Genomic DNA, 23532 nt, shown 5'->3' on the forward strand with positions numbered 1-23532 from the left:
ACATTTTCACCTTCAAGGCAAATGAGGAATAAAGGAGAAAAGCTACCTTTGTCAGAAAAAGGCTTTCCCAACATTGCAGCACGATGCAATATCGGCGGTACAACAGTGTGACATTTGCACCCTGGGATTAAATTCCAACTGATGTCAGTGTTGTGTAACATGTAGGCACAGCATGAAAGACAGACACAGCAGTTTCACTCGTCTTCCCATATGACTGCGATACTGTACAGCAGATGGACGCGTCTTCTTTACCTAGTTTCTTCTGCTCTGTTTGCCAAGCGGAAAAACTGATTACTATCTGACTAAATGACAGCTGAGAGGGATAAGCACCTTTCACACATGGAGCCAATCACATTTCTGGATTGATTTATCCACTTATGTTAGTGTTTACACAAAACTTATAGGATGAAAAACGCAAAGGTCTGATCCAACATATTATAACCGATTCAAGTAGATTAGATTTTTCTCCTACTTGCCACAACGGGAGCGAATAATAGATCAGTTACAAGCTGCAATATAAGGAAAAACAGACAGTTTTTACTGTTTGTTTTTATGTTTCTACTTTTGTCGTTCCAACTTTTAGAATCTAATTATAAGCAATTACATGATTAGCTGACTGTAAAGACTGCTGTCAACTGCTGCTGATGATGTTTCCTCATGAGAGCATGAACTATGAGACTATGGAGAGTGAGTGAGACAGATGAGGGGACATACTTGACGACAGCCATGCAGCCGGCCAGAGAGATTTATCTTTGGAACAACTTCTTAATAGCAACCAAAAACAATGCTATTTACTTCCAAATAACATGATGGCTGTACATGACAATACAGACTGGACTTTCTGCAACAATCAGTATTTTGTCCGTATGGCAGGAGAAGATTTTTGTGCATGATTAAATGAAGTAATCACAGAAAAAAAATTCATCCCTCCTACCCCAGCAGACGAGGATGAAAAGATGAAGAGATGAAGAGGAAAGGATGAGACACCATCTGTATAGTGCAGAGATGCTCCAGGAATTAGGATGGGACACACACATGTACACACACACACTCTGCAAGAGGGAGGACTCACTTTCAAATAGAGATAAATAAGCACAGTTCACTAAAAACGAATAAATTTTAAAAAGAGACAACAGATAAGACAAATCCTCGGTGATGTCCTACCTCCACTCTAGTAGAGTCCACTCTAAGGTCCTTGGAGAAAGTCAGCTGCAGTGCCGTGGTTTTGCTCTCTTATCCTTCCCTTTGTGTCTCTTTCTGTGACTCTTCGCCTTCATATGTCAGGCATGTGTTTGCATTCCCACATATGTGAGCTCCAGTGTGGCGAAGGCCAGAGCCAGAGACACAGATGGCACCCAGATGGAGACAGATAACCGAGCAGACCAGCACAACGCTGTACTACGCACACACTCTGTCTCTCTCCCTTTCTTTCTGCATTTGCTGTTTCTTTTTCTCTTATGCAAAGGCTCTGTGTCTCTCGCGCTCCCTCACTAATTGTCTCCTTCCCTGGATCTGCCTCCGCTGCACCGTTGTACTGATTTTATTTACCTCTCTCTTCCTCTCGTTGAACTTGCGTCCTCTCTCGCGCAAACTCTCTCAGGCTATGAGCCTCCCACCCTCTGGATAGCTCTCTTTTGGCTCTAGCTCCTCCCCTATTTTCCCACACACTAACCTCTCCTCTGTTTTTATGGGCCGGGCTCTCCTGTGGACGTCACAACCCACACCTCCCCCTGAGCCCCCTCCCATACAACCCCCCCCCCCACCCCACACATACACACACACACACGCAATTCCCCCATGGATCCTGGCCAATCATCCACTGCTGACTTGCTGCATTCAACCTGCATTCACCGGCAATGGACCCTGCAATTAACATGACTAATTGCTTTGGCACCTAAAGGCTAAACAAGAGGCTGTGCCAAAGGAGACAAAAGTGTGTGTGTGCCTGCATCTGCATATGTGTGTGAGGAAAGGGAGGGTGTGTGTATGGGGGGGTGGGTAGATTGCATTGCAACCCCTCTCATCACCACCCTCTGCTCTGCCCCTTCAAGAGAAGTGGGGATTGCCCTTTAAAATGTTTTTATACTAAGCACCCCCCACCCTTTTTAGGCTCTTCCATTGATGCCTTCTATCTCAGCTCCTTAATGCGGATGGCTCAGCCCTGCCTCGCCAGCCAAGCCACTTGGGGGTGGGGGGGACACTTCAGGAGCATGAATGAGTTTTTCTCTCTCTCCCCCTCTACTCTCTTATCCTCTGCGCTCCATCTTCACTGAGTTAAACTTAAATCACTGTCTGATTTATGCCTGGCCTTGAGCAAACGGTGCTCCAGAGACAATGCAGGTTAAGATAATGGAGCCTGGCTGAAACTGGGCAGCCGGCATGCTTCCATTCACTCTTGCCTATTATCCCCTTCACCAGTTTACTTTTAGAAAGTACAGACGTGTACTATGATCACTCTAAGTCTGCAGTAAATAAGACATTAATCTGGTTTTAATTAGACAACTGACAATTGAGAGAACACAATCAACGTGCGAGACTTGGCCGTGTACACAAACAAAAATGCTGTCAAGATAAACAAACAGTTCATTAGCGTCGGTTCAATTCGGTTCCGCCTTTCTCAAACACAGGTGATATCCACACTAACGTCATGAGTAATTGCATGTTATCATAAAAGCCGGTTGTTATATTGCCATGGGTTGTCTAAAAACTACGTTTGACTAAATAAGCGCCCATAATAACCACTATCTCCCCTCCTCTCTCATCGCAGGCCTGCTCTATTCACGGTGCATCTGGTCAGCCAGCAGGCTCAGAGGCAAGGCCAGGTGGCTGTGAGAGGGGGATAGAGGGAGGGGGGGTGGAAAGATGGAAAAAGGAGGAGGGACGTGCATCTGAAGCTACATACTGTAGTCCGCATGCTATTGTAGCACAGCGTACACGGCGAGTTGCAACTGACGCTGCGACTGTTAAAACAAATGTAACCCAGGTGTACTCACTGACAGGGAGCAGGTGAGCGAGCCTGCTGCTGTGTTTTGTCACAAGCTACAGACAGATTTCACAAGACTGACAGGTTCAATCATATTTTCACCCATCTTCCTTTTTATATCCCATAACATATTTGGAAACTTTCAGGAGGTGTTCACTGATTGTTTCAATATGGTCAGATATATAATTTTGAATGAATAAAAAATGACTTGGATGCACTGACTTTCAAAAACCTCAATAATTTTGTGTCATTAGTTTAGTAGTAGTTTACTACAGTGTCAAATAATGACTTGGGCATTATCAATTAATCTTGTGAAAAATTTGTATATGCTTAATATGAATAATGTCAAAACTTCCAGCAGCAAGACATCAAACCCAAAAAGTGCTTAGATTACACCTTCAGTCAAAACCAGGGAGCAAGACCATTTGACCTTCAAGATGACATAGCAAATATGTCACAAATTTTATGTTGATCCGCTTAGATTGTGTCAGCACTCAATGCATATCTTCTTAAAAACTATTCCCATGAACAAGCTTGTCCGAGCCGCTGCCAGACATGTCAAAGCATGTGCAAGCTTTTAACAGAGGAAGGACGTGGAACTGTATCATATTTCTGGGGGATTATAAGCCAGAAGTGGCCACACAAAATAAAACACTTAAGTGTAGCACAAGTAGCCACATTTGTTGTCTTTTATGTGATAATTGGTGCTTATGACGGTCTGCAAGCAAACCCTGACATTCTTTTAAGAACATATTAGCCTTGACTATACACACTGCACTTCAAAAGAGAGGAAATCAGTGTGAGCATAACGTCTTATACGTGTCATCTTTGTAATGGTAAAAGTCGGCATGCATGTCTGCATTCTGTACGGCTTCCTTGTAGCTGCTTTGGCTTCATGCAGCTGTTTGCCATTGTGTGCATGTGTGTGAGATAAAGAGTGAGAGAGAGCGATGGAACAAGAGAGAATGCAGCATCTGTTTCTGTTCACACGCTCCCTCACCAAACTTCCACTTTTAGAAAAAGTAAACAGCTTCTTTTTTTTTTTTTTTTTTTAGAGAAAAAAGGGAAAAAAAATGAAAGGAGGGAACAGGGGATCTTGATGACTGCATAACAAAATGGGGATCACTGACTTTCCACATTGATCTATGTGCATTTTTAAATCACGCAACGTTTGGCTCTAAATGAGCCATATGCATACAGTTCTCAGTTTGTCAGATAGGTTAGGGAAAAGCATTGATATATCATGACAGCGAGCAATGGTGCTGTTGTGTTGGCAACACGTGACCATGAGCTTCATATGGTGTGCTGAAGGGGAAAGCGCATTAATTTAGCAACATCATCTTCTCCCTGCATTGCTTGTGTCTGCAAACTTGTCTTTAACTCCCTTTAATGCGCTCATCGCACCAACAATTGCAATACAGTCAAAATAACAGAGTGAGGTCATGTACCAATGCTATCTAACATCTTTGTGGTTCACACTCCATTGGGTTGTATCATTATCAAAAATTTATTAGAGCAGCAACAAGTAGCAGCACAAATTAGTAGAAATGAACAGTCACTTGCTAGCATTAATTGACCAAGAGCGGTTGATTTCTCGGGTCTTTAGGCTGAAGTAAAGCCACATCTTTAAAACATGGGCACAGTGAAATTGTGGACAGTTAAATTAATGCCTGATATTTTCAGGTAGAAACAGGTTTACCACTGCAGGCAGCATCACGAGGGAAGTTGGGAAATGTGAACTATCTCTGATGGAAACAAAGGTCCCTTGGGCAACAGGCCTCATCAGCGCCGCTGGCTCAGACTTCAACTGGAAATTACATTTGATGATACAGCTCACAAAATATTTTGTTCTTTACACTCACTGAGGAGGTTCAAAGGGTAAGCTGAGTGAAGAGGCTTCACAGGGAGAGCTAATGCCAAATCAGTATGAAATGATGACAGATATTTTCATAAGCCGGAATAAAAAAAACATTTTGGTGCTGCTTTGTATTCTCTTCCCGGCCACAGCTTCCGACAGTGAAAAGCTTTCCCACTTCACACTGCGCTGAGTCAAAGTTTGTGGCTGTGTGAGTGATTGTGGCCTTATCAGCTATCAAGCTCCTCTACCATCTTACAGTGTAGAAAATTCAGCCAAAACAGCTCTGACTAACCTCAACCTCACCAGCCAGGAGATCTGTGCCGGGCCCGACACAACAGGAACTAAATGAGAACATGCTTTGTTTAAACGCAACAACGCACCTGCATTTTGTTATACTTGTATGACGGAAAGATGGCTTCCACCCTGCAAATATACTCAAGAGAAGCGAATGAAGTCAACTTAAAGTAAAAGAACAACAGGAAAACAAAATGAACAAACTATGATCTCCACACCACGCCAATCTGCACGTATGGTCAAAATATAACATTGAGAATATGGATAGCTAAAAGCTGCACTGTGAAAAGTTGTTTTGCAGAAGATGAAAAGAAAATGCAGAGACCACACCAAGTGGATTAAATCACTGGTTTTCTAAGCTAAACAACCAATCAGGGGGCCACATGGCTGCCAATAAGAACTGACTAGAGTCACAAAGTAAAAACTGCCACTGCTGGCAACGATAAATGCTCAACAATGGCTGAGTAATATTGGTTTAATGTGTCTATAAATGTGTTTGTAAAAATTGCTACATATCCAGATGTCTGGCTCTCCAGATCCAGCCTCTGGCTCTCTGTTCCCCTCTCCCTCTGATAAAGGCGTCTAGATATGTCTAGTTTTTCATGTTGTTGCTGTGTTTCCCACCAAAATTGATCTTTTCTTGCCCCCCGACTGCCCCCACCCTCATAACCATCTTACCAGCATGGCTCCCCTCCTTCTTCTTCCCCTCTTTCCCTCCATCTCACGACTGTTCAGACTCCTGATTTGTCTAATCTGATGCAGCCACAGATTTCCCTGTCTGATCTCACATGGCCACATTTTCCATTACATCTTCAGCAACACATTTATCTAATAGGGACACGTCATTTTTCCAGGTCAGCGTCTCTCTGGAGGTCCGTTTACTGTAAGACAAAAAGAAAAAGGAGAAGAAAAAGCAGCAGCTAGAGATCACATAAGATGCTCCTCTGTGGTAATTAAAGCTAAAGTGGGGGCCATTTTCTGTCCGTCTGTCTGCAGGGGCCAGATAAATGTTCAGAGGTCATACGTTTTACTGTATGTGCTGGTTCTGGACAGTGAATTTATTGAAGGGTGATGAGAGAAAGGACAGTGAATGATCCCAGGACGATGATCTTCCCAGAACATCACCGTCCCACTCTCACACACACACACACATACACCCAATTTTTTACACACATACACTCTTTGGCTTCCACTTTGACAACCTCAAATTCCAAAGAGACAGAAAAAAACATTTAAATCTATTCTTTTTCCTCCACTTTTAGTTAAATAGTAGTTGGCAAACCACAAAATGGTCTTGCTAAGCTATGTGGCTGAATGGATAAACCATTTTACAAACATGTTCACTAACATAGTCTTACATTTTGCGGCAAAGAAATTCTATGCCTCTTTCCCTTATCACACAGTATGCGGTTCAAAGCAGTCTAAAAAAGGTGTTGTTATGAGAGATCCGCTTCTGCGGTCAGATGCTCACATAACTTTTGGTTTGCTCTTCCTTGGATAGCAAACAGCATTCACTGTGCTCAATTAAACCCCTTTTTATAGCGTTGTAATAATCTGAAGTTAAAATAAACACAGCCATGGATGGAAATAGCAGAATGTTGCTTCTTAAGGGATATTCACAATTTTTTTTAAAGCATTTCAACTTGACATCCATCCCAAGGGGAAAAGACGCTTAAGTATTATCTCCATAAAAGGCCATTCCAACTGCACAAATCTCGTCTATATGTTATGACTTTAGAGCAACTAATCAGAGACTGGCAGAGAATAAAATAAACAAAAACACAGTTTTCCCTCTGTATACTTCCCAGGAAGGTCTGATAATAATTAATGTTAGAGGGCAGTGAGGTTGAAGTTGGTGAATTGAACAAATGATTAGATTAGATTAGATTTTATAGTCAAAGGTACAGGCAACGAAATGGAGACTTTGGTACATGTTAGGGGCCGATTAGGCCACATGTTGTGTGTCAATTTTACATAAAACCTAAGCTGTTTTTAGAGTCACACATCATTTCAATTAGCTACCAGACAGCAGGTAGCTCATCGTCTTTCTCTCTCACGTTTATTAGGACAGTGCTCCATTTTTGTGATATTTGCCACTAACTCCACTAACTGCATTTTAATCCACGAGCGCTGGCAAACCCCCTCAATGTTTGTCAGAGTGTCTCCCCGGTTTGTCCATGCTTGATGTAAAATAAATTATTGATCACATCTGAGTGAAATACTAAATCGTGCTGCTGTTAAAATCTGTTTTGACAATGAAGGCCAATTTTGTAAAAAGACAGCTGTGATGGTCAAAAAAATTCTTATGTAGTTTAGAAGGCAGGACCAAATCCCTCTTAAACATATTTGTAGTTGTTGGCCTTGGTTAAAAAAAAAAACACTCAGGTTTTCTGAAGGCTCATTCACAACTTATGCCAAAGACATTAAAGACAAATGTGTTGCTGGTCACAGGAGTCCCGTGGTGTCCTGACACAAAACAACCAGTGACTGGTACTTTACCCCCTCCTGACATCCCACCAGCCCAAACACGCCTCAGCCCCCCCTCTCCCCCTACAGTCCACCGTCCCACTCTTGACCCCTCCCCCTGCCCCCCACGTCCTTCCATTCCTCGACTATTGTGCCTTCCTTTTCAGGCATCCTCATATCACCCATAACAAATGGGTCCCGTATTTTTGTCTCCCTCCCTCCCCCTCCCCTCCTCCCCCCGCCTTTCTCTTATTTTCTCTCCCTGACTCTCCCTCACTCGGTGCCGATGAAAGGCAGGCATTGAGCCGGCAGTGGCATTCCAAAACCTCAGGCCTCGGCTCCAGTGTGTCTGGCTATTCAACACTGCTGGGAGCCATTAGTTTAAGTAATGCCTGACCCGCCTACTCACCCACGGAAAACCCTCAGATCTCCTATTACACTCGGCATACAGAGGGGAGACACACGGCTGCACTCCGGGTGCAACGGCTGCGTGTATGTGTGTAAATACAAGACAGAGACAAAAAAGAGATGAGTAAATAGACCAAGTGCGGGTTTGAAGGAGGGAGAGAAATGCATGTATCAGTGTGTCTTTATGAGCAAGAGGGAAAGTGGGAAAGTGTCTGTGTTGGTATGAGACAGAATGAGAAAGTGGCTGCATGTGTGCTTAAAATTTATGAGGAGTGGGTCACACGCTCACTTGGCTGCATCTTCCTTAAGTTTCCACACAGGGAGGCCAAGTTCATAGCCAGACGCCAAACCCTTCTCACCAATAACTCCCCTTAAACGATATTCAACAACCGCAAACTCTTTCGAAGTCCCTCCAGCCGCTTTCTTTTTTAACTAATGTACCAGATACACTGTCAGGGATATCCATCTACGGCACGCACAATAAATCCTTAAATGCACCAATTTTGCTAATTGGAAAATGATACCACAGATAACAACTCACTCCTTTTTGCCAGCCTCACCCAATTGTCGGCACATAAACATGAATAGTTCTCATAAACAACCCCATGTTTGGGAGGAACTGTGTCAAAAGTGTGTGTGTTCGCTAAGACATGGACAAGGCCACACACAGACAGTAACATATCCAGTCAGTGAATACACAGTGGACATTCCTCAAAGTACTTCAGTATGTCAGTGACAATACTGTGCATTGTGCATAGTTGTCCAGTAAGACCTGCGACTTATTTATACCACAGATATTTAATAAATCAGCGATATAATTTAAAGGTTAGCACAAAGGTTCTCAACAAATATTTTAATTTCAATTGCATAATTGAAGTAGGCTGTGCAAAAATAGATATTTGAATGATTACAAGACATGTTTTGTTTTTGTTGTTAGTTTTTTTACTTTTATTCAAATCCACCCATTTTGACCAATTATGAAAGCGCCATTTCACACGAGCCTTCATAAAAGGTTTCATCAGATTACACTAACACCTTAATACGTTGATTCCACTCCCCATTAATACAAAAAGTTTCCAAGTAATTCGAAGTAAGATTAGATGACATGGTTTAATAAACTGTTTTAAGCACGACAATGAATTGAATAAAGAAGAGACACTGTTAGTGGAGCCACGGAAAAACCAACCTAAAATTACAGAACTATCGAGCTGCCTCTATTTTATCTCAAAACAAAGTTAAAAACAATGTGTCGTACTACTGGGATTTACATGTTGAGCCTTAGGAAAGAGGAGCCACACAGATACAAGAGCACAGCGGCACAATTATTGCTTCCTATTTTCAGTATTATCACAACAACTGGAGTCACAGCCATTTCCGCTCTTTATCGTGGCCATCACACTGAGCTGCTTCGATTGAAAGCATATTGCTCGAAGGCCGAGAAGGGAGAAGTTGTCCATAGAGAGAGAGTTATGACAAGCACCATACCATATAATGTTACTTCATACTTCATGTATTCTTGCCTGATGTGCACGAGGCCTCCTGCTACCAGCAGTTGAGTCTGTTTAAACCTCCCTGAGGCCGCAGGAGCAGCTGTGTTGTTCTCTTCCTTGGTGATGACCACACCTGTGATCTGCAGGTGGTTCATCTGGCAGCAGAGCCGGGAACACCTGGCCAGGCAGAGATAGAGCCTCCAGGCTTCTGTGTGTGTGTGTGTGTGTGTGTGTGTGTGTGTGTGCGCGCGTGTATAACAGTTTCTGGGATTTCTGAAGGGCTCAATTAAAGCTGGGGGAAGATAACGGCTGGCTTTGCTCACACACAGTCACCCATGCACACACACACACACACTCAGAGGCATGTGTTGGCACTTCCCAAGGTTAAACCTAAGGGATGTTTGGACTTGTTAGTGTTGCAATATAGTTCCTAATTTGTGTGTGTGAATGTCATGAAGAGGGGAGTGTATTTACAGTTCGACTTTTCTTTTTTCTTTTCAAGACATAACAAACTAAAGCAAATATCCTCCCGCCTTCAAAGTTGTTTCTGCCCGGATTTGCAGCAGGGAAAAATATGGGGAGAAATTAATCTCCAAACAGAACAACAGTGGACTGTGGCAGCACCTGCTCTGTTGCTGCTTTGCTGATCCACAACCGCTTGACGCAGTAATCTGCAAGAACAAACAACCAAAGACAACAAGCAGAGACGCTGGGTGAGGACAAGACACATAAACACCATCAGCCAGAAACACATTCCACCCTCGGAGCAAGAGCAGACGGGGAGCAGCACAAGTTTATATGAGTGTAGCAGAAGCGCAGGCCTTTGTTTCCTGACAGCACAGGGCCCAGCAGGAGTGAAATCAGAGATTGGACAGATGAGGTGAACTTGACAAAAGTCATAAAACTCACAACTGACACGTGTAAAAGAGAGCTATGGGGGTGATCTTAGATTAGATACTGTTCCTCTTTCACAGTGTGAGTGTGTGTGTGTGTGTGTGTGTGTGTGTGTGTGTGTGTGTGTGTGTCATATAAAGTGAAACTAGGCCAAGGCCGTGCATTTCCTTTCTCATCATTATCTATCAGCATGTTCAGCAGTTATCATCTAGGTCAGAGACATTCGGGTAATAAACCTGACTCAGCTCATAATTGATGATAAAACATATTTATTCCCTCAATATACAGAAATGTTACAGGTGAAAGAAGAGTGAAAACTTCCTGTTAAAATGGGGACAAATGTGAAAAATGGAAAGAGAAGAGAGCGTGATGTTGGTTGCGTCTAGTAAAACGACAAACTGAGATTTCTCAGTCTTCAGCAAGAACTCATACGCAGCTGGATGTCAGCTTTTCTCTGGTTGATGACAATCCAGCTGGAGTTTGACTCTGTATGGGGGCCAATACAGAGGAGCGGGGCTGGGAGGGATAGAGATGCATACATGCAGCTGGATGTGCACGTAGAACCAGGAATAGATGGCATAAGACCGAAGAGGGATGGAGGCAGGCTGAACATGAAGGTGAGAAGAAATGGAGTGGCCTTGGAAGGCATGGAGAAAAAAGGGGGAACCGCTGCGTGAATAGCGTGCGTGGTCCTCTTTGTCTGAGCCTTGAGGGGAAATGATGGAGCGCATGAAAGGCGTGAGGAGTGGGAACAGAGAAACAGGGGCCTTAAAAAAGAATAATGCGGCGAGAAGTTCCCTTCATTCTGAAATGACTGAGTCCTTTTGTTCTCGCCCAATGTCCCTCCACTTAAAGCAGAATAAATGCCAGCACACAATCATAGAACTTGCATCCCTCCATCCTGATCAGGGCTACATGTTTTTTTGTTTTTTTCACGATGATTTAAATGGAACACTTTTAACAGAGAAACACACAAAAGGAGCTTTAATCCCTTTTGGTTGAACGCTTCTAAAGCCATATGACAAATATGCAAAACCGCTCTGTGAACCACCATTTCAGAATAGTCAAATGTGTCAAAGCAATGTTTACGCTGCCTGGTGACACCTGAATGCGGAGGCCGTGGTGCTGGCTGCAGTGTAACAAAATCACAGTGTTAAGAACGCCCGGGAGCCGGGCTGAGACCACCAATCAAAAGTGAAAAGAGACGGAGCGGGGTTATCTTTCAGAGGTGCAGAAGTGATATTTTGTCAGGGCGCCGGGCGAGCTTGGGACTCTCTAATAGCTCTCGTCTCCTGTACGGCTGGTATTTTTCTGAGCGCTGTTGTTGGCGGGTGATCCTCGGCGCAAGATCACATCTGGATCCTGTCCTCCAGGCCGCTCCGTGCAGTGCCGCACAGCAACAAGAAACAGCTGTGCAAAACTGGCTTCAATTAGCTTCACATTCTCCCTGACAGTTAATCCCTTTCTACTCTCCTTCCCTTGCTGCTTTCTTCCCCCTTTAACTGTTGGGTCACTACTCTTTCTCTCAGCGAATTTTTTTTTTTTTTTTAAGCTTTGCTTCAGGTTGCCACACTGTCTGAGATAATAGACAGGGGAACGCAGTGTGCTGAATTGGAAACAGACAACAAGACAGAAAGGCTCAGAGGTCTCACGAAACACAGAACATGACAAATCCTATCTGCGTGAAAAGACTGATGATGCTGTTTGTGTGCTTTGAGATTCAACACAAGGGAAGTTGATAATAGGCTACAGAGATTATATATTTTCATTTCCTGTCAATTGCTAGTAAACGCTTCATTACTGTTACAGTTAATTTAAATCTTAAAACTCCAATTGTCACAGCAAGTGGCCTTTAACAGTAGATATATGACACTTTCAATTAAAGACTGCTTAAATTTTAATTTGGTCACGTATTATTACTCAAACAGAAGATGCCAGACTCTTTGTTGTGGTTTTCACATGTGGAGCATTGGGCAACAATAACTAGCCCATAAATCTAGTGTTTAAACATCTCTCTTCCCACTAAAACCACACTTAGCAAACACTTAAGTGTGATCCAACAGTGTAGCATACTGAATAAAATGTTGTCGCTCATGAGTCATTAATCAAACTCAGCTCAACTCAAACCAGTTGAACTGCACACCATCTTGATGCAGCTAAACTGCAGCGGGGACTCCAGCTCAGATCGGTCCTCTGATAGGAAATAGGAGCCAGATTTGAGGCAAGGGAGCCGATCTGATGGGCCTGATGAGCAAATCTGGAAGATTCTGCAGTCATTGTAGCCCTGAGGCCCGAGTAAAACACTAACAGGTGGTAGTGCCGTTGGAAAAGACCCACGCAGAGACCAGAGGGAGTGAGAAGGATACTGGGCTCACAGCCTGACACACACAAACACACACCAAGGCACATGCATATTTTTTTTCTTCCCTTTTTTTTTTTTTGCAAACACAGCCAACCGTGCGCATGACACATAGCAACAGACACAAGGACTTGCAGCATACACATAAAAAAAAAAAACTAAACAAAACATAGAAACTGGAGCATTTCAAGCACCAGGAGTATACAACTTCAACACATGTGCGTGTGAAGACAACACAAACAGCACACACACGTGCCCACAAAGACAACGAACGGTGTAGGATTGACTCAGAGAGAAGATCTGCAGGCACTCGGCATTACCTCCAGCACAGGCAAATTCTCCCACATGGCAAAACACAAAGGGCCCACGTCTGGCAAAGCTAACAGCCCACTCAAGCCAAAACCAATTAGGGCTCTAATGCAAACCTGCAGGGCCCCTTTGTCGTTTATTTCCCCTTTTAATGTCAGAGGATTGGAATCTGACTCTATAACCCACCCCGACGAAAAGAAAGGAAAAGGCAAAAGGGAAAATTATGAGGGGTTCCAAATTATCCACATGTTTTTGAGTAGAGCTAATTGAATCAAGGGAGAGTGGAAATGATTGACTAGTGTGAGTGATGTTGAGGCTACATGATCTTCAACACATTTTCTCCCACTGTACACACAGCATTCAGGCTTCCCGAAGGGTGATTCAACTTTCTGCATAACATCAAATTATTCCAACTAAACGGTAATCACGCTCAAATCAAAGAACACACGTATAATATGTTTTTTTGGCTTTTAGATGGAAACAAAATTTACCTAAATTGGAGTTCAAACCCAGCATCCAATGTGTTTATGGTTTAATCTTACAGTACACACTCTGCTGCTCTCTGGTGGCCACTGTAGCTCTGCCATCTTCATCATCATCATCGTCATCATTATAATTATCACCATCAGCATTCAGATTTGTCTCTTTATCGTGTGGTTATTTGTCACTTTGGTGAAAAGGGAGCTCGAGGCTGCCCTCCCTCCCCAACCCAACCTGGGTCAAGCTGTCACCGTGACACATGCGACCTACAGTCCAGCCCCTCTGACCCCATCTGCAATACAGGACTGTACTATTGACCTCTGATGTAAACTGGAAGAAACCACAGGCACAGAGGGAGAAAGGGAAGGGGGGGGGGGGTCCTCCTGGCATCAAGCAGTAGCTCCAGCCTGGTTTCACACCGCCTGGTGTTTCTGTCTTGAAAAGCGGCAAACTCCAGATGGTGGAAAAACAGGGGAAAAAAACTTTGCCTGGTGGATTAAGGGATCCAAATCCTCCACTGAAAAGACACATAGACCGAAAGCTGCTATTCAGTCAAATAGAAGCATAATAGCTGTCTTGTGGGGGCTATATAAGGCATAATGCATTCAATAGAGTGTGTGTTACGCATAGTTTATTCTCACTCTTTAATGGACACTAATGAGCGTAAGATCTCAGCAGACAAAGGGATGACTGAGGTTTTGTTTGGTCATCATGATGATTTCATATGATCTGAAGTATCGGTCTCTGAGGTCCTTTCTGAGGACTTAGTCCTCTCTGTTGGATAAGAAAACAAAATAATGGAGTGCAACAGTTTTGTTTTGTTTTTTTTCCACATTGTGGAGATACAGCCTAGGTCTGCTGTTTTTCATTAGTGAGCTTAGTTCCCCTTCATTAAATGTGAACCTAAAACCCAAATTTAAAGACATGAGTCATTAGTTATGACTCAGCACTGTGCATCAGTGTGTGCAGGTGCAACTATAGCCTGTATAGCTTCAGATAAAGGCATCTGGGAAAGTAAGTGTGCAATTCATTTCTCTCATCATTACCATTTAAAGTCTACTTACAGTTTAAGACACTCGGCATTCCGACCACGATCCTCCTATTTTTGAGTTTGTCCCTCCCCCTCCCTTTTTCTTGTCACAATGACAATCTAGGTGCAGTCTATTAAAGTCCTTCTCTGTCTCTGCCGGACCAAAGCGGCTGATTAAGGAGGAAAGAGGAGAGGATATCGATCCGGCTCATCAACAGGCGGAAGGTTTTTGGTCTCCGGCGCGGCGCGGCGTGTGAGAGAGGGGGGCGGTGCTTACTGGCCAGCGTTTAATCAGAGAGACAGAAGCCCCGCTCCGCTCCGCTGCAGCCGGGAGACGGTGATCAACAACACAGCTCAGCCCGCACAGTCCTGCAGAACCCCCCAGCTATGGATGTGTCGAGCTTTAATTGAATCTGCAGCCATTAATGTCACCACAAACAAGACAAAAAAAAAAAAGGTGGTTTGCATTTAGTGACACCTGCATTTATTTTTATTTTTGTATTTTTTGGTGTGCGTTTCTGTATTAAATGAAAACGTCAACACAACTGAGATGGAAACAAACAAACAAACAAACAAACAAACCACAGTCTGCCTGGCTCTGGATCCATCCACAGGGTCTCACGTGTTATTCTTCTTTGCAACCATAATATTTGGATGCTGGTTGAGAAGGCTGCAAGCAACAGTAACCCCCCCACCCCCTCCATCACGAACACGCAAATGCACACCATTATCTCTCCCCCTCTCCTGCTCTACAGCCACCCACATATGCCACACGCTCCTGCCCCCCCAGCGCCCCCCCCCCCCACTCCTGCCAGGCTGCCACCTGCTCTCTGCAGCATGCTGCACAGCTGCTTTGCTACAATAACAAATTAAGGTCCACCATGGCAGACAGGAGTCATTACCTACTGCTCCTGCTCTGGAAGAGGCTGAGGAGGCATCAGCTCCTACCTCTGTGTGTGGGGAGCACAGGTCCCCTCCCCTACCTCCTTCTTGTATGAAGGGGGGGGTTTGGCATGGACCACTAATTGTTGTGATGAGCGGCAGAGGATCAGGGGAGCTGCAGTCTGGGTGGGTGGGGGTGGGCATAGAAGCTAAGAGTCACCACTTGCTGTGTCAGTGTGAGGAGCTGGGCCGCAAGCTGCCAACTGTGTGCTGTTTTCACAAAAAATGAAAGGAGGAGAAAAGATAACAGCTGATCATAGCATGTCATTTATTATGATCAGTTAACATTAGTTTATTGGATATTGAATGTAAAGTAAAGATTGTGTAGTTGACAATGAAAGATTTTTCTTTAACTTAATTGCAACCATTTCAAATTCAGATATTGTTATCCTACAGACGCATTCTAGTCAACTATGGATTGAGAAACTTACGTTAATGCCAGTTTAATTAAAATAAATAATCACAATTATCTACTGGGAAATAGAACGAGTGAAGATCAAATCTATTTATATGGGTTGTTTGTTTTTTTATCACCATATGTGTATTTCATCAGACTAATCTAAATGTACTATGCATTCAATGAGTCGCCCATTCAGTGACTCAATCATCCCTAAACCTTTGATTGTGACAACAAAGTCCTATCTAAGTCATCTTGTCAACCAGCTCCCTGACAGGTTAACAATAAGATGACTAGTCAGTTAGCAGGAGGCTGAAGTCAAAGAAGACACAGGCTCAGACGGCGGCAGGATCGGCCTTGGCCATTATGGTCCCTCTGTGCGACAGCTGGCCATCGGCCCCCCCTTCATCGCCTTTCAGCGTCTTTGTCAGGGCTCCTTTAATCACACCAGCAGGACAGTTACTCAGCAAATCAGCTGACCTGATCACCCCCCTGAATGAGTGATTGTTTGCACATATAACCCGCTGAGCTGCAGCACAGTTTAACTCGGGATGACTTCTCAGCATGCAAACTAACGTGAAGTGTCTCACGTTTTCAGCCAAAAGCTCCTGTCAACACCACGGCAAACGCCCTGTATGTTGTGTAATCTTTTTACACATAGGGATCAACGTGAAAGAACTACTACTCAAATTGGTGCCGCTGACCAATTGCAAGCTGTGATTTGAGGGGTTCCCACAATGGAGGTAGCTATAATATTAGCTGTGGCACACAACTTGTAATCAGCCTACATCACAAAAGTTCAAGCACTGCCTATTTTAAGATAGTAATTTATGCCTTGCCATTTCCTGGTGTGTGTTTGGGGTTCTGATCAGTGCAAATTAAAAATCCTGTGTGGGAAATGTACTGTGTTTGTCATTCTCCATGTAGGATCATCGTTTCTCCTGTTCAGAGGCTGGACATGCTCGGTAGCATCAATGGTGACGGGCTGCTCTTCCTCTTCCTTCAAGCTGCTGTGGTTTGCTTTCATAAACACTTCACCCGGACTGATCTGACAGTTTCAGAAAAGATACCACAAATTTAATCCCACACTTTTACCCTCAGCAGCCCCACTCCATTACTCTCTCCGCTGCGTGGTGGTTGACCTGATGCATTCTTAATCCCCAGGAGAACCGTTTTCTCCCCGTTAGCTCTATTGCTTCACTGTACTGAGTCAAGAAGGGGCAAGGCACTAGTGGGAACCGTTTACTTTCTCAGCAGCTGGGCCATCTGCGAGAGCTCTGTAGGTTGCATAAGGCCTGGCAGATATGACACCCCCACAAAACCTGTTTCCATTTATGCATTGTTTCAGCCTACACCTTCCAATGAGATCCTTTCTCTCTTATGTGCCTTATTTCCTTTGTTGCATTTTACACGATTTCACTATCATGATTCATTTTTTCCTTCTGCATCTTCGTCCTCCTCTATCACCTAAATCTCTCTTCTCCTCTTGTCGCAAGCCAACAGCTGACAGGCCAGACCCTGCCTGGTGGTGACACTTCACCCACGGTGACCCGCGCCAGCCCGAGCCAGATCTCCCATCCATGTGGGAGCCAGAGCCAGAGCCAAGGCCAGGCTTCTTCCTCTGTGGTGGGGGGTGGGGGGGCACTGAAGCCAGAAAGATGGCCCTAGTCATCATAATCACTCATTGCCTGCTGGTCCTTCTGTCCTTGGCCTCCTCCCACTCCTCCTGCTTTTTTGTCCTCCTCATGTTAGGGCTGCGCGGCACGTGTATCAGCTGAGCCCAGGATGGTCGGAGTCAACGGGGTCAGGTGGCAGACGCTTGGTTAATTCTCCTGTGGCCCGCGTCAGTTCCGACAAACGGAAATGCAGACAGATATGAGAACACTTGCACTCACTCTTATTCATATGTGCAGTAATTACTAATCTGTCTTATTCACAGAATCCAACAGCTCAGACTGTACTTAGAGAAAGATATTATTAGAGAGAGCTTAATTGTTGATGGTCCGTCAGACAAGCAGATAGATCGGCATTAAATAGGAGGAGGGGAAGATTATAGACACATGACCAGATGGAGGGAGAGATAGACCTATTATGTAGATCCTTCCATCCCTCTGCCCTGTCTCCACTGCTCTGCTTGGATCTCTCATGCATATATACCTTTACATTATTCAGTAGGTTTATAATGAGAGTAACTGAATGTTGAAAAAATAAAAAAGAGAAAAGGTCACTGGGCGGTTTAGATGGCAGAAGGTTGGCCACAGGTGTACAAGCCTGAGACTTATTCTTCTGTTTGACCGCTCATTATCACCCCCAAGTTCTTATTCATTATTATCCCGTGTCCTCGGGTGTTTGGGGAGCAGCGTGGTACGTCTGCCTGCAGTCTGTTCACTGCAGTCTGTCATTTATATTTTCAGAATAAATTATTCCATATTTCTAATCTGTTATTGCAATTTCATCTTTTTGTCTCGTGGTCTATTCAACTCGATTTCTGTCTTTTGGCCCGTATTCAATGTCCTGCTCCTCTCTGCTCATTTTCCAACCATTTGTTCAATGACTTTTAATATCATCTATCTCTTCTCTGGTCTTCATCTCAATCCATTCATCTGCTTGTCTGTGATCAGTTCATCTGTCTATCTACCAGCCTGTCCGGGTTGGCCTGTAGAGGGGAGGTCTGGTGTGTTGTTACAGAGGAACAGGTGGAGCAGGCTAACAGTCTGCAGAAGCTCCAGTCACACACACACACTCCCACGCAGTGGACTAAGCCCGAAGCACACAACGTTGTGATGTCTTCACAAGTAATTTTCTCAATAATCTGAAACTTGTTTCATTTTCAATCGCTGTCCGCTGCCTTTTCCAGCACTTGATATTCCCTTTTGATCCAAAATAAAGTTACATGCTAACCTCACCCTCCGATCATTTGACTGGCCACTGTAGCGGCAACAACAACTACTCTTTTTGAAAAATACATTTATTTACCATTTTTGTTCCTCATTTTTTCTTTATTTTGTCCTCTTTTTTTCCTTAGTTTTTATTTTATTTTGCAAAGCTTCTTTGTTGATCCTCATTTCAAATTTGGTTCTGAACTTTTGAGATTAACTGGACAATTTCTCACATGGTGAGCCTTTCTCTGGGTTCTTCGATGTGTGATCAAGCTTTGTGAGGTAGATTGTTCTTTAGGTCTGATTTTTATGAATATCCAACTTTACACAGCTTTCAATGGCTGCTAAATTTAATCTTGGGACTTTATTTGAAATATATGATGTCTTTCAAAGTTGTCTGTCTCTCTATGATTCCTATTGAGCCTATTTTCATTTTTTTTTATTTGTTTGTTTATTTAACAGGACAGTGCATTCATAAATATTGCTGTAAATGTGCCAGAGTTAGCCAAGAGGCTATTTTTCATCTGTAGTCCCTGGACAGATGTGACAGAGCCACCCTAAAAACAGAATAGAATAGAGTATGAAAATGAATTTGAAATTACACAGTTACTGAGGCGAATTTATAAACATGTGGAACAATTAATAAAATGAAGTAAGAATATATAATGTTGATTAAAAAAAACGTTCAGGACATCCTTAAAACATACGTAACATACATACAAAAGGAAAGAGACTCATGATACGCGTTATGCAAGACAATAAATACATGAAGATATTAATGTTAATCAAAAAGTAGATTGAATAAGACCACATTGAGCTGCATTGTTAGACAATAACTAGAACATGCAAAGCAGAAGCACAGACACAAAAAGCATGCACAGTATCTGAATTATGACATTATAACATTGAGTGGGTAAGGTAATGGAACCATGTTTCCTCTGATTGGACAGTTTTGTGCTTTGTGCTTTGTGAATGGACTGTCATTGTCCAAATAAAATTCTGGTATAAAAATAGGGTCATATTTGCACTCGTAACAGCACCAGTGAGAACTTTGAGAGATTTGTTTTGCATGCTCTATCCTGTACAAAAGCACAGTGTATCACCTAGACCACTGACACTGTCATTTTCTCTTCCAAAAACGGTTCTACACATGCATGTTTTCTTCCTCCACTACTACAAAGTCTTGAATTGCTATGTGAAATGTAGCCTGTATGTCACCAGATGGAAAGGCGGATGATCCCCAAGTGTATTACAATTTATCTGGAGGGTAAGATGAATGTTTGTAACAGTTATATGCTAAGCCACATAATGTCATCCACTAGTGATCATCAGTGTTTGTACAAAATGTCTTGGCAATCTATTCAACTTATTTTTTATTATTTCAATCTGAACCAAAGCACCAAAAGGCTGACACTGATATAGAACCATATTTGTAGTGTGGCTAAAAATAGCAGGCTTAAAATAAGATGAGGCGGAGAGAGAATCTATGTTGACCTATCTACATTCGCTTGAGGGAGCTGGAATTGGAATTACAAAGCAGGTCTTTTAACATTTACGGTACATTTCAGCCAGGATCTTAGGATACTTTGGGCTATAATTTAATGTTATACTGAATGTAAACAAACTACTGCTGATTACATTAAAAGCATAACACAAAAGGATTAACCTACATAATAGTACAATAGTAATTCATTGAATTTCAGTCAGTCAATTCAATCAGTCACGTAAAATAATGATGAGGACCAGCCTAGATGCTCATTTAGGCCGTTTTAGAAAGCCAAAATTTCTAATGAAAACCTCCACTTACATGGCTCCCCACAATGATGGTCACGCAAACATAAACACATGTCATGCAGGCTACATGGAGGCAGGCAGTCAGACAGTCAGACACTGGCACATATGGTAGACCTCTGGAGCTGCTGCAGGGGAGGGATGGATGGAGGGATGGAGAATGACAGGAACAAGAGGAGGCAGAGGGATGGGGGGTGGGGGGCTGAAATTAATCAGCAGGCCACCCCAACTGTCCACTGTCTTTAGGGATTTGAGACATGCATATATGTGGCTGATTGAGCCCGGTTAGCGGGAATGGCAAGTTGGGGGTGGGGGGGTAGAGTGCGCTTAGTTGTATGAGTGCACATGGACATTACTGTTGGTCTAATTTGACATTGTATTTATTTAAGAAAGCTCCCCAAACATTTTTGAACTGACACCAAAATTACACTCGTCGTAATTAGGTTGGATCATATAAAAGCATTTAATTCATTTGAACTTTTTTTATGGTAAAACAAAAAAATAATATTTAGTCTATAATATGCATTCTTTCTCAATCTGAAATCAGTCTCTCTTCATATATTTCATCTCATAGCCATTCTTTGTTATATTTCATGGTAATTTTCCTTGAATCCAATGTTTTTATTTATTTATTTTAACCCACACAATAAAAGCACAGCAATGTAACACTATGAATGTTGGGTACACATGTAGTGTGATTAATTTAAACACCAAATGGCAGGATGTGTGCGTGTTGGTTGTATATAACAAAGCACATACAACATGTTGATGTTATTTTTATATCCATATAGGCTCAACAGCGTGGGGGCACGAGGGGCCTACAAGTTCTCAGGCCACAGTGTAAATCAGCCAAACACAAATAAAGCCATGAGTCACTCTTTCATCTGAAATGTGCTGGAATAGAGCCAGAATAAAAGGAAATGGGTCACTGTCACACCATGATGAACAGCATGATGGCAAACAACTTTTCAAAAAGTATATATGACTCAAAAATACAAATGTATTGTCTGAAAGAGCACATCTATTCTTTTGTGTGTCAGAGATCCTCTCAGATCCTATTGTTCATCTCACTGAAGCTTAGAGAAAAAATATTACGGCCTGTTACTGTGAAAGAAAGGCTGGCCACCTGCCACTCACACGACAAAGAAATAGGCTGACAGATGTATACACAGACGGTCAGATGGTCATGTACTTTGTCATAATGCTAAACATGCGCTACATGCACTGCCTAAGTCAAGGACTGCTGCTGAAGCCCACTTGTCATTATTTCTGAGCTGTTTATATGTGTCGTTCAATACATATGCTAAATAGGACATGTAAGTGTTTTTGTCTGAACATAGAATTGCTCAACTATGTTGTGCAAAAGCTGTGCAAGTAAGGTTTAAAGGTGAATGTTTATTTTTATTCAGTTGTTCAGACAATGCATTAATGACTGAGGTACATTTAATCCAGGGACAGCTTGTGGTGATGTTATGTTATGTTATATTTGATGAAACAGTAATAGCATCTGTAATCTTATTTTCAAGAATTGAATTTGTAAGTAAAATATATTAAATATCTGTGTAAAGATCAGAGAGGCTCATTTTAATCAAGTCTTTCATTTCATAGCAAAAGAAACAAATGGGGCCAATGCTCCTGCAAAAAAATCTGTAACTATTAGATGTTAAATGTTTTCTTTGATTTCATTATTATTCAGGGTTATAGATCATATTATGTAATATTACAGATAAACCTTTTTTCTTTTTTTTTTTTTTAGCCAATTATAGATAGAATATTCAATGTTACCAGCTTTTGTGCAATAGCTTTGCCATAATCAGAAAGAAACCTTAGCACTTTGACACCAAGGCGTTTGAGATTCTGTCTTGCAGTAATGAAGCCTTTTAATCACTAGAGGGTGACAAAAGATTAAAGACCAGCTCTATTGTCGTCTGTCTTGAGCAGAATGTTTAGTTTGTAGTCTGAGCATTATGGACAATTAATTATTGAAACTCACTTAAAAGAAGTAAAGTGCTATTGAGGAAACACTAAACATTAAAACTGAAAGGCTCTGCTTAGGTTGGAGCTATTTGTTTAGCTACTATAACATTAAGATGCTTTATTAAAAGACAAGCCATCTGTATGAGGGAGATTTTTGGTAAATGTTTGTTTTCATTAAGAGAGCAATTGCCCTTCAACCGGACCACCCAGAAGAGAGTTGGCTAAAATTGGGTGTTGTAACGTCTTTGCTACTTCACCTGCTGTGAAACAGATGCAACCCATGCTGCCACACACATGGCTGAAGAGTTGGCAGATCACTTGCAGATGCGAATACAGCATAGAAAATGTGGACCACTTTCATCAGCTTGTTTCAGTGACTCGTGCATGCCCTTAATGTCCACGCTGCACAATTAAAAACATTTCTGCACACCTCATCAAGACAGCACCATGCTTATTCCATCACCATTATCATCACCATGTTGAGTTGGAGTCAAAGCAAACACCGGTTGGTGAAGTCATGGCTTGCATGATTTTAAAGAAACAAATGGTTATAAATACAGTTTCCACATTCATTTGTGCTCGACTGAGGCAGAATGATTATGAGCAGCATCAACTTGTTTTATAGACCAATCAGACTGATGAAAGTTAGAGGAAAACAACTGACCCAAGTGAAGAAAAACCAGTTGGTTCAAACTGAAAATTAATTATTGTTCCCTGACAGTGAAGAGGAAATCGACAGGGGTTGAGAAAATGACACAAATCGAATGGGTAGTCTTGGTGGTGAATCACCAGGTGACTGTGCTCTATTCATGAGAACCTCTTTACATTCCTGGCCAATATTTCCATATTTTGTCCACCCAAATCTTTCTTGTTAGTCTTATGGTGCTTCTATGATACATCAAGTGCTGCTTTTGGTGTTTAAACACTCATGATTTAACTCTAATACTGTGCTGGCACCTCATTTAGTTTCTAGTG

At 42.6% G+C, this 23532-nt stretch overlaps 1 protein-coding gene across 1 annotated transcript in view; it reads right to left on the bottom strand.

Moving 5' to 3' along the window:
- The window catches only part of cbfa2t2 (CBFA2/RUNX1 partner transcriptional co-repressor 2), a 33295-nt gene extending 18584 nt beyond the window's left edge, over positions 1 to 14711 (bottom strand). Inside the window, exon 1 of the mRNA XM_029502629.1 lies at positions 14606 to 14711. Within this exon, the coding sequence (XP_029358489.1) occupies positions 14606 to 14624 (19 nt within the window). The 5' untranslated portion in view covers positions 14625 to 14711. The remainder of the gene's footprint in view (positions 1 to 14605) is intronic.
- Positions 14712 to 23532: the final 8821 nt, after the last annotated feature.

This window comes from Echeneis naucrates, chromosome 5, assembly GCF_900963305.1.
Source record: "Echeneis naucrates chromosome 5, fEcheNa1.1, whole genome shotgun sequence".
In the NCBI taxonomy this organism is placed as follows: Eukaryota; Metazoa; Chordata; class Actinopteri; order Carangiformes; family Echeneidae; genus Echeneis; species Echeneis naucrates.